This window comes from Panicum hallii, chromosome 5 (assembly GCF_002211085.1).
Source record: "Panicum hallii strain FIL2 chromosome 5, PHallii_v3.1, whole genome shotgun sequence".
Classification (NCBI taxonomy): domain Eukaryota; kingdom Viridiplantae; phylum Streptophyta; class Magnoliopsida; order Poales; family Poaceae; genus Panicum; species Panicum hallii.
The window spans coordinates 5,834,742-5,846,364 of record NC_038046.1 but is presented as its reverse complement, the minus strand read 5'-3'; the positions used below and the strand labels follow the sequence as shown (position 1 = coordinate 5,846,364).

The window sequence follows — 11,623 nt, the reverse complement described above, 5'->3', positions numbered from 1 at the left end:
TGAGATATAGAGAAGAGAATCTTGCAGAGAATTCTATAAATGAAGGATATAAAGAAGGATACAGAGAACGACGGTTGGAGATAGCCTAAAATGAACCAGCCAGTCCGCAGACACAGTCCACCGGTCCCTGCGGCCCATATAGCAGCAGGCTTCCAGGAAGGTTCCCCCGCGCGGCGCGGCACTCGGCACACCCCTTCCTTCCGTGAACCCGCCTCGTGCGCCGGGCCCCATCCTCCCCGCGCGGTGGACGGGGTGCACGGACCGGACGCGCGGCGCGCCCGGTTGGGAGGGTGTCGACATTCTTCTCGCACCCTGCTGGTACAAAAGCCCGCCGGCGCGGCTCGGGCCAACCTGCGCCTCTCGAAAAACACTGGTCCGCGTCCTCCGCCTTTCCTATTATCGTCCGTTCCTCCCCCACCCCCACCCCCGCGTCTCGGGTATCTTCCTCGCTCGCCTCGGCCCTCCCACTCCAGACTCCACCATCCCGCTCCCGGGTAGCTCGCGGTCGCACGCAGGTACGCGCCTACCCTTGACGAGCTCGCGCATCTCCACAACTGCGCCTACCCTTGACGAGCCCGCTGATCCGTGGGATCAATCAGCGCGTTTGGGGGCTCGTGGACATGGATATCGCCTCTGAGCTCGGATTCTGATCTCGTCTCGTTGCGTTTCCGTGCATTTCCAGGTCGCGGGCTCTGCTGCGTTTCTGTTCCGTGTATGCTCTGCTGTGGCGGTGGTTTTGGGGCGCGGAGTCCGTACCGATGGTCATGGACGCTGGCCTGCACGAGCTGTGCGCGCTGCTGCCGGGATCCAACAAGCGCGACGGCCACCTGCCAATCTACCCCCAAATCCCCGCCGCCGCCACTCGGTTCACGGCGGAGGACCTCGAATCGCTGCTGTTCCTGCCGCACGACGGGATCGCTGCCGCTGCGGGGGTCGGCGGCGGCTACCTGAACGTCGCGCCTACTACCGTGGTCCCGCCCGCATCCACCAACCGCGCGTCGCCGCCGAGGGATGCCGCGGCCGCGGCCGCTGCCGCTGCGGGCGTCGGCGTCGGCTACCTGAATGTCGCGTCTATGACTGTGGTCCCGCCTGCACCCACCAACCGCGTGCCGCCGCCGAGTGATGCCGAGGCCGCGGCCGCTCCGGCGGCGGCCGGGCAGCCGGACGACTCGGAGGCGTTCTCGGACATCGTGCTGGCTTACATCAACCGGATGCTCATGGCCGAGGACATCGACGATAAGTTCGATCACTACCCGGAGCACTCCGTGCTGCTCGCCGCCGAGAAGCCGTTCCTCGAGATCCTCGCCGACCAGCCCGCGAGCTCCGGCGGGAGCGCGGTCGAGAGCCCCGACGGTAGCAGCGTCACCAACTCCTGCAGCAGCCTCGGCTCCTGCAGCTGCGGCGCGGCGGCGTCCGATGGCTTCGGCGCCGTGCGGACACCGGCGCTCGACTTCCCCTCGGCGGCGTTCCTGCAGCCGCCGCAGCTGTATCAGGATCTGAGCCCTGAGAGCGGCGTGGTGGATGCTGGGGGCCCGTGGCCGTATGACCCGACTGAATTCTATCAATTGCAGGCCAACCCGGTGGCGGAGGCCCTGCTTTCGCAGTCGCCGTCGTTCGCGTCATCGAACTGCAGCGGTATTGCATCATCAGACGGTTTTGAGTCGTTGAGCTTGTCTGGTGTCATGCCGGATGTTGGCTTGACCGATTTTGCTGTGCAGAGCCAGCAGGCGATGCAGTTCTGCCGCGGGCTTGAAGAAGCAAGCAGGTTTCTGCCTGAAGAGAGTAAGCTTGTCATTGATCTTGAGAAGTCAACATCTGTTACCAGATTGGTGGCTAATGTCAAAGAGGAGAAGAGGTTTGCAGAGGTCAAGACAGAGAAGGCTGATGTTGAGGCAGCAATTCACCGAGGGAAGAAGCATTTTTACGGTGATGACTTGGATGCAGAGGAAGGGAGGTGTAGTAAACATTCAGCAGCAGCTATTGATCCTGATCACCTTGTGCGAGAGATGATGGACAAGGTCTTGCTGTGCAATGGAGAGACGTGCTCCAAAGGCGTCAAGGAGCTGCGTGAAGCACTGCAACATGACGTTGCGAAGCATTCCCATGGGGGTCATGGAAAAGGGCCCGGACATGGCAAGGGCCGTGGCAAGAAGCAGCCGAAGAAAGAGGTGATTGACTTGGAAACTCTCCTCATCCACTGTGCTCAGTCTGTGGCCACCGATGATCGGCGTGGCGCAACTGAGCTCCTGAAGCAGATCAGGCAGCATGCATCTCCCAATGGTGATGGTGACCAGCGTTTGGCTTACTGCTTTGCCAATGGTCTTGAGGCGAGGCTTGCTGGTAATGGGAGTCAGATTTACAAGTCTGTCATAATGACACGGTTTCCCTGCACTGATGTGCTGAAAGCCTATCAGCTTTACTTAGCAGCTTGCCCATTCAAGAAGATATCTCATTTCTTTGCCAATCAAACAATTATGAATGCTGTGGAGAAGGCGAAGAAAGTTCACATTGTCGACTATGGCATATACTACGGTTTTCAGTGGCCATGCCTCATTCAGCGGCTATCTACTAGGCCTGGTGGCCCTCCAAGACTCCGGATCACAGGAATTGACACACCTCATCCTGGTTTTCGCCCAGCAGAGCGTATAGAGGAGACAGGAAGATACCTAAAAGATTATGCTCAGACCTTCAATGTCCCATTTGAGTTCCAAGCCATCCCATCTCGATTTGAGGCTGTTAAGATCGAGGATCTCCACATTGAGAAGGATGAGCTGCTGATTGTCAACTGCATGTTCAGGTTCAAGACATTGATGGAAGAGAGCGTGGTGGCTGAGAGTCCAAGGAACATGGTCCTGAACACAATCAGGAAGATGAACCCACATGTGTTCATCCATGGGGTCGTGAATGGATCTTACAATGCGCCATTCTTTGTGTCACGCTTCAGGGAAGCCTTGTTCCACTACTCTGCTATCTTTGACATGCTGGAGACAAACATTCCAAGGGACAACGAGCAGAGGCTGCTCATCGAGACAGCCTTGTTTGGGCGGGAGGCAATGAACGTGATCTCCTGTGAGGGACTGGAGAGGATGGAGAGGCCGGAGACATACAAGCAGTGGCAGGTCCGGAATCAGAGGGCTGGGTTCAAGCAGCTGCCAATGAACCAGGACATCATGAAGCGCGCACGGGAGAAGGTCAGGTGCTACCACAGGGACTTCATCATCGACGAGGATAACAAGTGGTTACTGCAAGGGTGGAAAGGGCGCATTCTGCTGGCGCTGTCGACATGGAAGCCGGATCGCAAATCTTCTCCATAGCTTCTTGGGCTTCTATGATCGCAGAGCACTGTAAATGAGGACCTGTTCATATCTTTGGATGCTTGGGCTGATTGTTCCTGGACCTGTTCAAGCAGCTGCTAAAACATGTTTTCACCATCTTATATGGTTGACATGATCTAGGGTCCCTGCATTTAGGTAGTTTTGGGCAGGAACAGTTAGTGCATTCTTTGATGGAGCAGACTAGGTATGTTAATTATGCGGTAGACCTAGGATTGTTTAATCCATGGATCAGTCTTATCCAATCTTGTATTATATTTGTTCCCTATTAAGCAGTGCTGTCAGAAGTTTTGCTCTTGTTTGGTTCTGCAATGTTTCGTGTACCTTGTGAGGTGCTGGCCTGTGCCCAGTTAGGCAAGTGATGCCTTCATGGAAAGATGACTGATCGCCTATCCAGTCTATCTCTGAGCAGGTGAGCTAACCGCGTCTGTAACTTTCCCGTATTGCTGAAACACGACCGATCAGACGAGCTGAAACTTGAGCACTTGACATTTCGATGAGCAGAACTATTTGAGGAAATTGACCATTGGGCGTGCTCAGCCTGCAGTCATCTGCCTCGCTGGAAGCAGAAAATTCAGTGACAACTCGCAAGGCTGCCTGCATGATTGTATCTAGAATCTTATAAACCACAGACAAACGCAAAATGCTAAAGGCGACAACACCTCAGCGAGAAGGCTCCAAACTGCTGCTCGCATCATACTGAAACGTCTAGCACAAGATATGTGTGCATCGGCGGTACACGGCCGCCGCCGTTGGAGCGTCTAGAACGTTGCCCGGCAGGCGGCAGTCGGCGGTCTGATCAGGTCGGCGGCGGATGCGGATCGACCGCCCGCAGTGGAAGTCACTTTCATTTCATGTGAAAAGGCCCGGCGCATCTGCCGAACAAGAGCGGCCACCTCAGCCGTATGCATCGCCGTGGCCTCTCTCGTCACGAACAGTGGAGAACAGATCGGTCCAACGAACCCACGCCTGCCTGCTTTGCAACGAGAAACAGAACACCAAAAATTCTGACAGCGGCTGTTGCTACCGTCAGATTTTTTTTTTCTTTTCCCCATCGAAGAAAACACGAGACATGTTGGTGGCATCAGACGTGGCTTGCAGCAAGTACACACCCGGAAGAATCCAGCACAAAAACCTTATCGGCAATCGCGGCGGAAAGTTACGGCAGCTCGGCGACGACGGTTGGGGACGCAGGGGCAGGTCGCCGTCGCGCGCCGATCGCCGGCGCGTCACGACGCCGGGCCTCCAGGTATAGCCCGTAGCGCACTTCCAGGCGGCGGGGCGCCAGATAAGATGCCGTTCACACTAGGTCAGCAGAGTCGTTCAGGTTCGCCGAACCTGTAGATTGCCGAGGGATCCCACCCGCCGCCCGGGCACGAGCCGGCGAATCAGACAGGAGATTCTTGTGCGACGCGCCGAGTTTTCTACGGTTCCGCTAGATTTCGCGGGATCCTAGGGAATATCCCGGGGCGATGTGGGGGCGTATGGTGGCATGTGGCGCTGCTCTCATTCGGGCGTTTGGATTGTGTATGCAGCCACAGATGTGCTCGCAACTTGGGTGCAGGTGGCACAATACCAGTAGAAGGCTCCGTTTGGTATGGCTCCCTGCGGCTCCGGCTCCGGCCCTGTAGCGCGGAGCGGAGGATCCAGGAAACGCAGCTCCAGCTGCTCCTTCCGCTGCCTAGGCAAATGTAGCGGGAGAGCTAGAGCCCCTCCAGGCGGAGCCGTCTTAAAGAGGTCCGTAGTAGTATAAACTGCGGAGGGCAAGCTGAGCGTTGGGTACCGAACGGTGTCGCGTCGGGTCATCTCTGCACGGCGGCCATCAAGCCGCGCGAAGCAGGGGCCTGAACATGGTGTGCCCTCGGCTGTCGAGATTTACGCCTAGGACTCGTAAGCTTTGTCTGCCCATAGGCAGGCGAACGGCGAAGCAAACAGGGATGTAAACCAACAGGTATATTCTCGTGCCACTGCAGTGTCGACTTCACGGGGAGACATGGAAGCCTTGCTTGTGGGGTCAATGAGCTGGGGGGAAGAACCTGCCGTCCCTCTCGTTCTATCCGTCCTTGGTTTGAGAGTGAAAGGTGTGGAGCGGCTGGTGTTTCCGTGTATCGCTGAGCAGAAAAGAAGTGACACTTGGTGACTTGGTTGCCAACTTGGCCATGAGTCCATGACAAGTAAGCGTACGGCGATGGCACGACCGACAGGGTTTGCAAGTTGCAAGATGCTCGCAGAGTCGCAGTCGGTTCACACACGGATGGGAATCAAACGAGCATGACTTTTGGATGATCTGGGCCGTGCCATGAGCAGTAAGAATGAGCGGACCCGTGATAACTGGGCCACCTTTCGGGTATTTTGGGCCTCCACGCGATTACTAGGGTCCGCTAGAAGGCCCATATCGAGGCGCTCACGGGGGCAGCAGAGCACATAACATGCATGAGTGAGTTTAGTCCCGCACGGGGACTTTGACAAGATTAGCCTAACGACCACACAATATAATCACGGGCGTGGCTACGGAGCAACATACTTACCTGGACGGGGTCTATTGGTGATCAAGAATGCCCATGGCCTAGATCAATGGTTCTCATTGCACATGGTGGATGCGTTGGTCTACCATCTCCTCAAGTAGGAGAGTGGACGTCATAATTTATGGCAGAGGGGTTTGCGTTCGCGCGGCCCCTACCAAACCTCGATTTGAAATTTATTGTTTGTTATATTGAATTATAATTATAATTTATAATAACTATAATATTATACTATAATAATAATATAGTAATAAAAGATTGTAGTGATTTACCATTACTAGTCTTTGAACAAATATAAGTCAATGAATTTCTGACTTGAGATGGGAAGAATGACACTTGGGGCTATCTGGATTGAGGCCTATAGGTAATCGCACTCAAAGCAGTCGTTATCTAGTCCATTCTCTTATCGATACAAATTCAACCATCATAATGATGCCCTTCTAGCTCCTCAACGTTGAAGATACTGGAATGAGTATGCCATTCAGAGTTTCAGACTACAATCACTCTTGCGCATTATATATATAGTTATGAATTAAAATTAAATTGTTATGTATGTTGATGCTCCGGGTGCAAATAAGGAAAACATACTGTCATACTGAAACCAGGGGGCGAACAGTAATCTGGTGCTATACTAAGCGGCAATTTTCAGTAATATACGAGGACTGGGTTGTAGGCAATTCAGAAAGAGATACTTATGACCATACCTATCTCTTTCATATGGACACAGCCATGTAAGTTTCAGGAGGATACAGACAGGTAGCCTATCCCCACTTTGCATTCAAAATTGAGTCTGAAAAAATGAGCTTGCGGCCATAGGTTCTGGAGTTGACAGTTGGAAAAGAAAATGCAATGTGACAGGTGCGAGGTGATGATAAGAATAACCCACGGTAATTCTGTGCTCTGCTTAATTCTCCTTCCGGTACATCCAAAACATCTATCTTTCAGTACTTCAATAATGGAACTTCCTATGAGGCGTAGTTGAACTGCGATAGTTGGGTTATTCATATCACAGTGGCAAATAGAAGTTGACAAAGCTTGACTGAAGATTGAAAGAAACAGCAACTTGCTGGAGCGCGCGAGAGAGTTGATCTGTTCTTTTGAAACTTATGTCTTTGTGTTACAAAACCCTTTCATGTTTCTTTATCAATTTGTTGGCGGCCTTCTTTTCTTTGGCCTGTTACCTGGCAGCTATATTTGTTATATAGCATATTGTATTTGTTATATTGGAATTACAATTGCAAATTCTAGACTACATACAAGTCGTCTAAAATTAATTTCTTAAAAATAAAATAAATCCAGTTCATAATCAACTACACTTTACTTTAATTTCTTCAATTACTTGCTTTACATGGAGTTCATAATGAATGGCTTCAGTTCTTCGTAAAAAAATAAAATCAATGTAGCTGTGTCTGCTATACATGGAGTTCATAATCATTTACTTCAGCCTTTAATTTTGATGGTGCTACTTGCACCCATTTTGGTGAGAAAGGTATTGTTAATTTCTGATAGGTTCATTCATTTCTTTCTAGAGGCCCTGTCCATCAGTCCGAAAGGATGAAGATGGAAACAGCATTTAGGCTGTTGAAAGCAAGGTGGATCAGTGTGGTATACTGCTGGTGTTCTTCTGGAGGGGGTTGCTATACACGCTGCCCAGTTTGACTTGATATATGCTACACTTTAGCTATTCCATACCATCATATATAGCACCTTTAAAACACTTCAACATGGGTCACTTTCTGTATTAAGTTCTTGACAGGTGCCAATGTTGGTCATTAGCACCTTTCAAGGGTTCAATGCAGAAAGTGGCCCGTGCCGAGTGTTTCCCCCCTTTAAAATAAAATTTTTCCTCTTCTGCCCAAGAGAAGCTACCTCGAAATAAATACATAACCTTGAACAAAGAAGACACATGTGGAGTTTATTGGATTTGCTGGTGAAAGTCACACCATCGTTTATTGATTCAGGAGTACCAAAACATTATCGTTACAAAGTGGCAAACAAATAGAAGAAAAAAATTACAAAAAAAAGCCAGGTCAGCTAGGAACGGACTAATTAAAATGGAAGTCTGAAAGAATTGCAGTTGGCAATGAAGAAAGTAAACAGGAAAATCCAACTTTTCTGGATCAAGTCTAATTCACAATTCCTTTTGAAGCAACCGGCAGGAGAGAGCGGGTCCGATTAGCATTTGGGAAGATCGGACGGTGGAGGGAGCAGCTTCTGGTGCGGGAGGCTGCCGTCGAGCACCAGCCATGCCATCCTCAAGCCCCACGTCGTGTGCACCTCCAAATGGCAGTGCATGAACCAGACACCTGATCAGCATTTGATTCATAGAGCACAAGCGTAAGTCAAGTGCACAGAGAATTTCTTTTCCTGCACTGCACTACTATGTCTTAATGTCTTATCCAGGCGTCGATAGATGGAAATCTTACCGGGGTTGTCTGCAAGGAACCGGATGGCCACCCAGCCGCCGGCCGGCACGCCGACGGTGTTCCGCTCGACGGGGTCGACGAGGTTGAACTTGGCCGGGTCGTTGACGGGGTCGTAGTTGCCGTACCCTTGGCCGACGACGAAGAAGTTGAAGCCGTGGAGGTGCAGCGGGTGGCTCTCGATGCCGAGGATGCTGGTGCCCTGCATCACCAGCTCCACGTTGGCGCCGTACGGGACCACCATCAGCTTGGTCCCGCTGGCCGTGTTGGTGTTGTTGGGCGGCGTCCCCGTGTAGTTGAACGGCGTGAGGGGCGACACGGGGAAGTCCGGCGAGTAGACGCCGCTGGACAGGCCGGTGAAGTGCGAGTGCAGCAGCGCCCTGGTGGGGAGCACGAAGGAGACGTTGTTCACGGACGCCGCGAACTTCGTCGTGTTGGTGGGGCCCTGGCACGTCGTGTTGGCGGGGCACGGGTGCGTGCCCAGCCCCACCGTGAAGAAGAACCTCTTGTCCACCGTCTTGGGCACGGCCGCAGGGTACTGCGGGGTCGCGAGGCTGCGGAGCTTCGCCGTGAAGTTGCCGACGAAGTCGGTGTCGTTGAGCGCCGGCAGCGCCGGCTTGTACAGCGGCAGGGCCTTGTTGAAGCTCGCCGCGGAGGGGGCGGCGCCGGGGTACTCGTACTCGAGGATGCCGGCGACGGTGGTGTTGTCGAAGGTGCCCGGCCTGGTGGTGGAGTAGGGCGCGGCGGACATGTAGTAGTTGGCGCCCGGGTAGAACGGCTTGGCGGTGAGGAGCACGTTGGTGGTCTGCCCCGGGGCGATGAGCAGGGTGTCGACGGTGAACGGCTTGACGTAGACGGCATCGACCTCGACGACGGTGAGCGAGTGGTTGGCGACGGAGAAGAAGAGCTCGTCGTTGAGCGCGGCGTTGATGAGGCGCAGCAAGTACGTCTTCCCGGGCCTCACCTTGAGCTTGAACGTGTCTGCGTACGTGTCACACGTGCAGGCAGGCCACGGTGGATTAGTCACAAAGCTTCCGACGCCGCCGACGTGTACCGGAATAGAAAGCGCACCTATCTGGAGGCGTAACTAAGATTTCGTCTAGTACGTCATACACCGGGCGGCCCGGCCGGAGCCCTCCGCCGAGGTTGCTTTTCAGCGCACCAAATGTGTTAGGTCAAGTACGAGTTGGATCCCATGACGGCGACGCCCCACGTAAATTCCCTCCCCCACGACGGCCAATGCGAAGATCCCGTTCCCGGAAAGGAACTGGGAATCTTCTTACCTTTGGGTGATCTGAACAGCCCACCTCCGCGAAAACGAGGCCTCTTTTATGATTGAGTCTGAACGCCCGGGCATGCATGGAAAATGCAAAAAACAGAGCGCCCGTAAACGTCACACCTTTTCCTTTCTGTTAGCACTACCGGCAAGACTCGTCGTTTCGTTCATCAGCGCCCTTCTCTCTCTTTTTGTTTCGTTTTGTATACTAGATGCCTATACTAGCCCTTGCTTCGAAACTCCGTGACACTGACACGTAGTAGCTTCGTCCATTCCAAAAAAAAAGAAAAAGAAAACGTACCTTTGGCAGAGCAGTTGTAGAGCGGTCCTGGGAGGCCGTTGATGGTGTGGGCGTCGGAGACATTCGGCCCGCCGCCGGTCTGGAGCGCCTGCTGGATCACCACCTCCGTGTCCGCCTGCCACCACTCACCTACCACCCAAAACGAATCGGATTTCGCGATCGCGCAAGATCGATCAGTACTCGCTACCAGCAGCAGCCGCAGCACCAGCAACAAGAACGCGATTGTTTTCCCCCGGCGTTCGGGCGTTCACGTCGGCCGGCGAAGGAGGAGGACACTCACCGAAGATGACGGGGACCTCCTCGTAGGGCGCCGGGAACGGGTAGGGCACGCCGAGCTTGGGGAGGATGACGATGGGCCCGTAGACGGTGGCGCGCAGCCAGGAGATGTGCGCGTGCCACCACAGCGTGCCGCGCTGCCCGACCACGGTGAAGTTGTACACGTAGCTCTGCCCCGTCTGGATCGGGCACTGCGTGATGTACGCCGGCCCGTCCGCCCACCCCGTCCGCAGCTGCCGGATGCCGTGCCTGGTCGACCACACCGATCACACGTTCATACTATTTCGATCTCGCCGAGCAAAATTTGCTGAGATTACATCACTAGCTCGCTCGTAGCTGAAGACTAAGAAAAGAAGATGCTTGGAACGAGAAGTTTTGCTGCTGCTACGGACTAATGCCAAAAGTGGGTGCACCAACGCGCGCACTTTTGACTTGCTCGCACGTACGAGCTGAGAGAGTAGCAGTAGGAGCTATCGGATGATCAGTTACCAGTGCAGCGAGATGTTGTGCTGGGCGTGGTTGGTGACGCGGACGACGACGCGCTCGCCTTCCCTGGCGACGAGCTTGGGGCCGGGGAACTGCCCGTTCACCGTGACGATGCTCTTGGTGGCGCACAGCCGTGTCACATTCGCCATTGTCACCTGCATCATTGCCAGGGTTCATCGATGGTCAAGGCGACGTACTGGCTAGCTAGTATACTAGAGCTAGCTAGCTAGCATGGAGGAATTGAATAGCCCAATCAAAACGGACACGCGCGCGTGTACGATCGAGTAGTAGCTAGCATGAATCAATGCAAGCAAGGACGACGTACATTGAAGTCGTAGTATCTGGTGATGCCTTGCACTTGGGCGATGGAGGCGAGGAGCATCAGGGCCGCCATGAGGAGGGAGCACGGGAGCGCGGAGGAGGAGAGCGCCATGGCCATGGCCAGACTTCGTCTAGGCTCTGATCGATCGAGCAGCTACTACCCGGATGGAGTTGCTCTCGATCGAGCTCTAGATAGAGGCGAAGAACGAAGAAGAAGAGATGGAGAGGAACAATGTGTGTGTGTGTGTTGGGACGATCGAGCACTAGATCGAGCTTCCTCCATATATAGGGCATGACGAGCAACGCAGCGAGTGCATGGCAACTACCACCGCCACATTTCTTAGGTTTTCTACACGGTCGACAGGCACACGCAGCTTGGGCGCCACTATTAGTTTGGTGATTCGGTAGATGAACGATCAAGGGCAGGCAGGCCAGCTGCTCGAGCTAGCTGGAGTGCTCTAGCTTTAGAGTGTGGCCAAAGTATGCGGCAACGATCCGTCTCTTTTGACCATGCAGTGCACGCACCGGATCGCCGGCCGCTAGTTTCGTTCGTTTTGGTTGGTTTGCATGCCGTCACTGCACAAAAGTTCGCCGGAAACTGAACTGAAAGGTAAACTGTGCGCACAAGAGTAAGTAAAAACCGTTGTCTTGGTGATGCAGGGTAAAGGAAACGGATAGATAGATCA

The 11,623-nt window shown here is 53.8% G+C and overlaps 2 protein-coding genes and 1 non-coding gene across 3 annotated transcripts; 2 read left to right on the top strand and 1 right to left on the bottom strand.

Annotated features, from left to right (window-relative positions):
- Positions 1-345: 345 nt before the first annotated feature.
- LOC112893402 (scarecrow-like protein 9) lies at positions 346-3,629 on the top strand. The gene is made up of 2 exons (XM_025960710.1): positions 346-515; positions 683-3,629. The coding sequence occupies exon 2, from the start codon at positions 759-761 to the stop codon at positions 3,312-3,314; it is 2,556 nt and encodes an 851-aa protein (XP_025816495.1). The 5' UTR covers positions 346-515; positions 683-758; the 3' UTR covers positions 3,315-3,629.
- Positions 3,630-5,852: 2,223 nt separating this feature from the next.
- LOC112896042 lies at positions 5,853-6,012 on the top strand. The gene has a single exon (XR_003229333.1). It is a non-coding gene; the product is annotated as a U1 spliceosomal RNA (small nuclear RNA).
- A 1,765-nt stretch (positions 6,013-7,777) lies between these two features.
- Positions 7,778-11,306, bottom strand: LOC112891477 (laccase-4). The gene is made up of 6 exons (XM_025958357.1): positions 10,942-11,306; positions 10,620-10,771; positions 10,135-10,379; positions 9,855-9,983; positions 8,281-9,258; positions 7,778-8,160 (listed from the first exon to the last, which is right to left on the bottom strand). Exons 1-6 carry the CDS (start codon positions 11,053-11,055, stop codon positions 8,030-8,032), a joined length of 1,749 nt encoding a protein of 582 aa, XP_025814142.1. The 5' UTR covers positions 11,056-11,306; the 3' UTR covers positions 7,778-8,029.
- Positions 11,307-11,623: the final 317 nt, after the last annotated feature.

Excerpts from the sequence above, each read along its gene's own strand:
- LOC112893402 (XM_025960710.1), top strand. The coding sequence starts at position 759 with ATGGTCATGGACGCTGGCCTGCACGAGCTGTGCGCGCTGCTGCCGGGA.
- LOC112891477 (XM_025958357.1), bottom strand. The coding sequence starts at position 11,055 with ATGGCCATGGCGCTCTCCTCCTCCGCGCTCCCGTGCTCCCTCCTCATG. Across the intron at positions 9,984-10,134 it reads GGAGGTCCCCGTCATCTTCG|GTGAGTGGTGGCAGGCGGAC; the intron begins GTGAGTGTCCTC and ends TTTGGGTGGTAG. Across the intron at positions 9,259-9,854 it reads CTACAACTGCTCTGCCAAAG|ACACGTTCAAGCTCAAGGTG; the intron begins GTACGTTTTCTT and ends ACACGTACGCAG.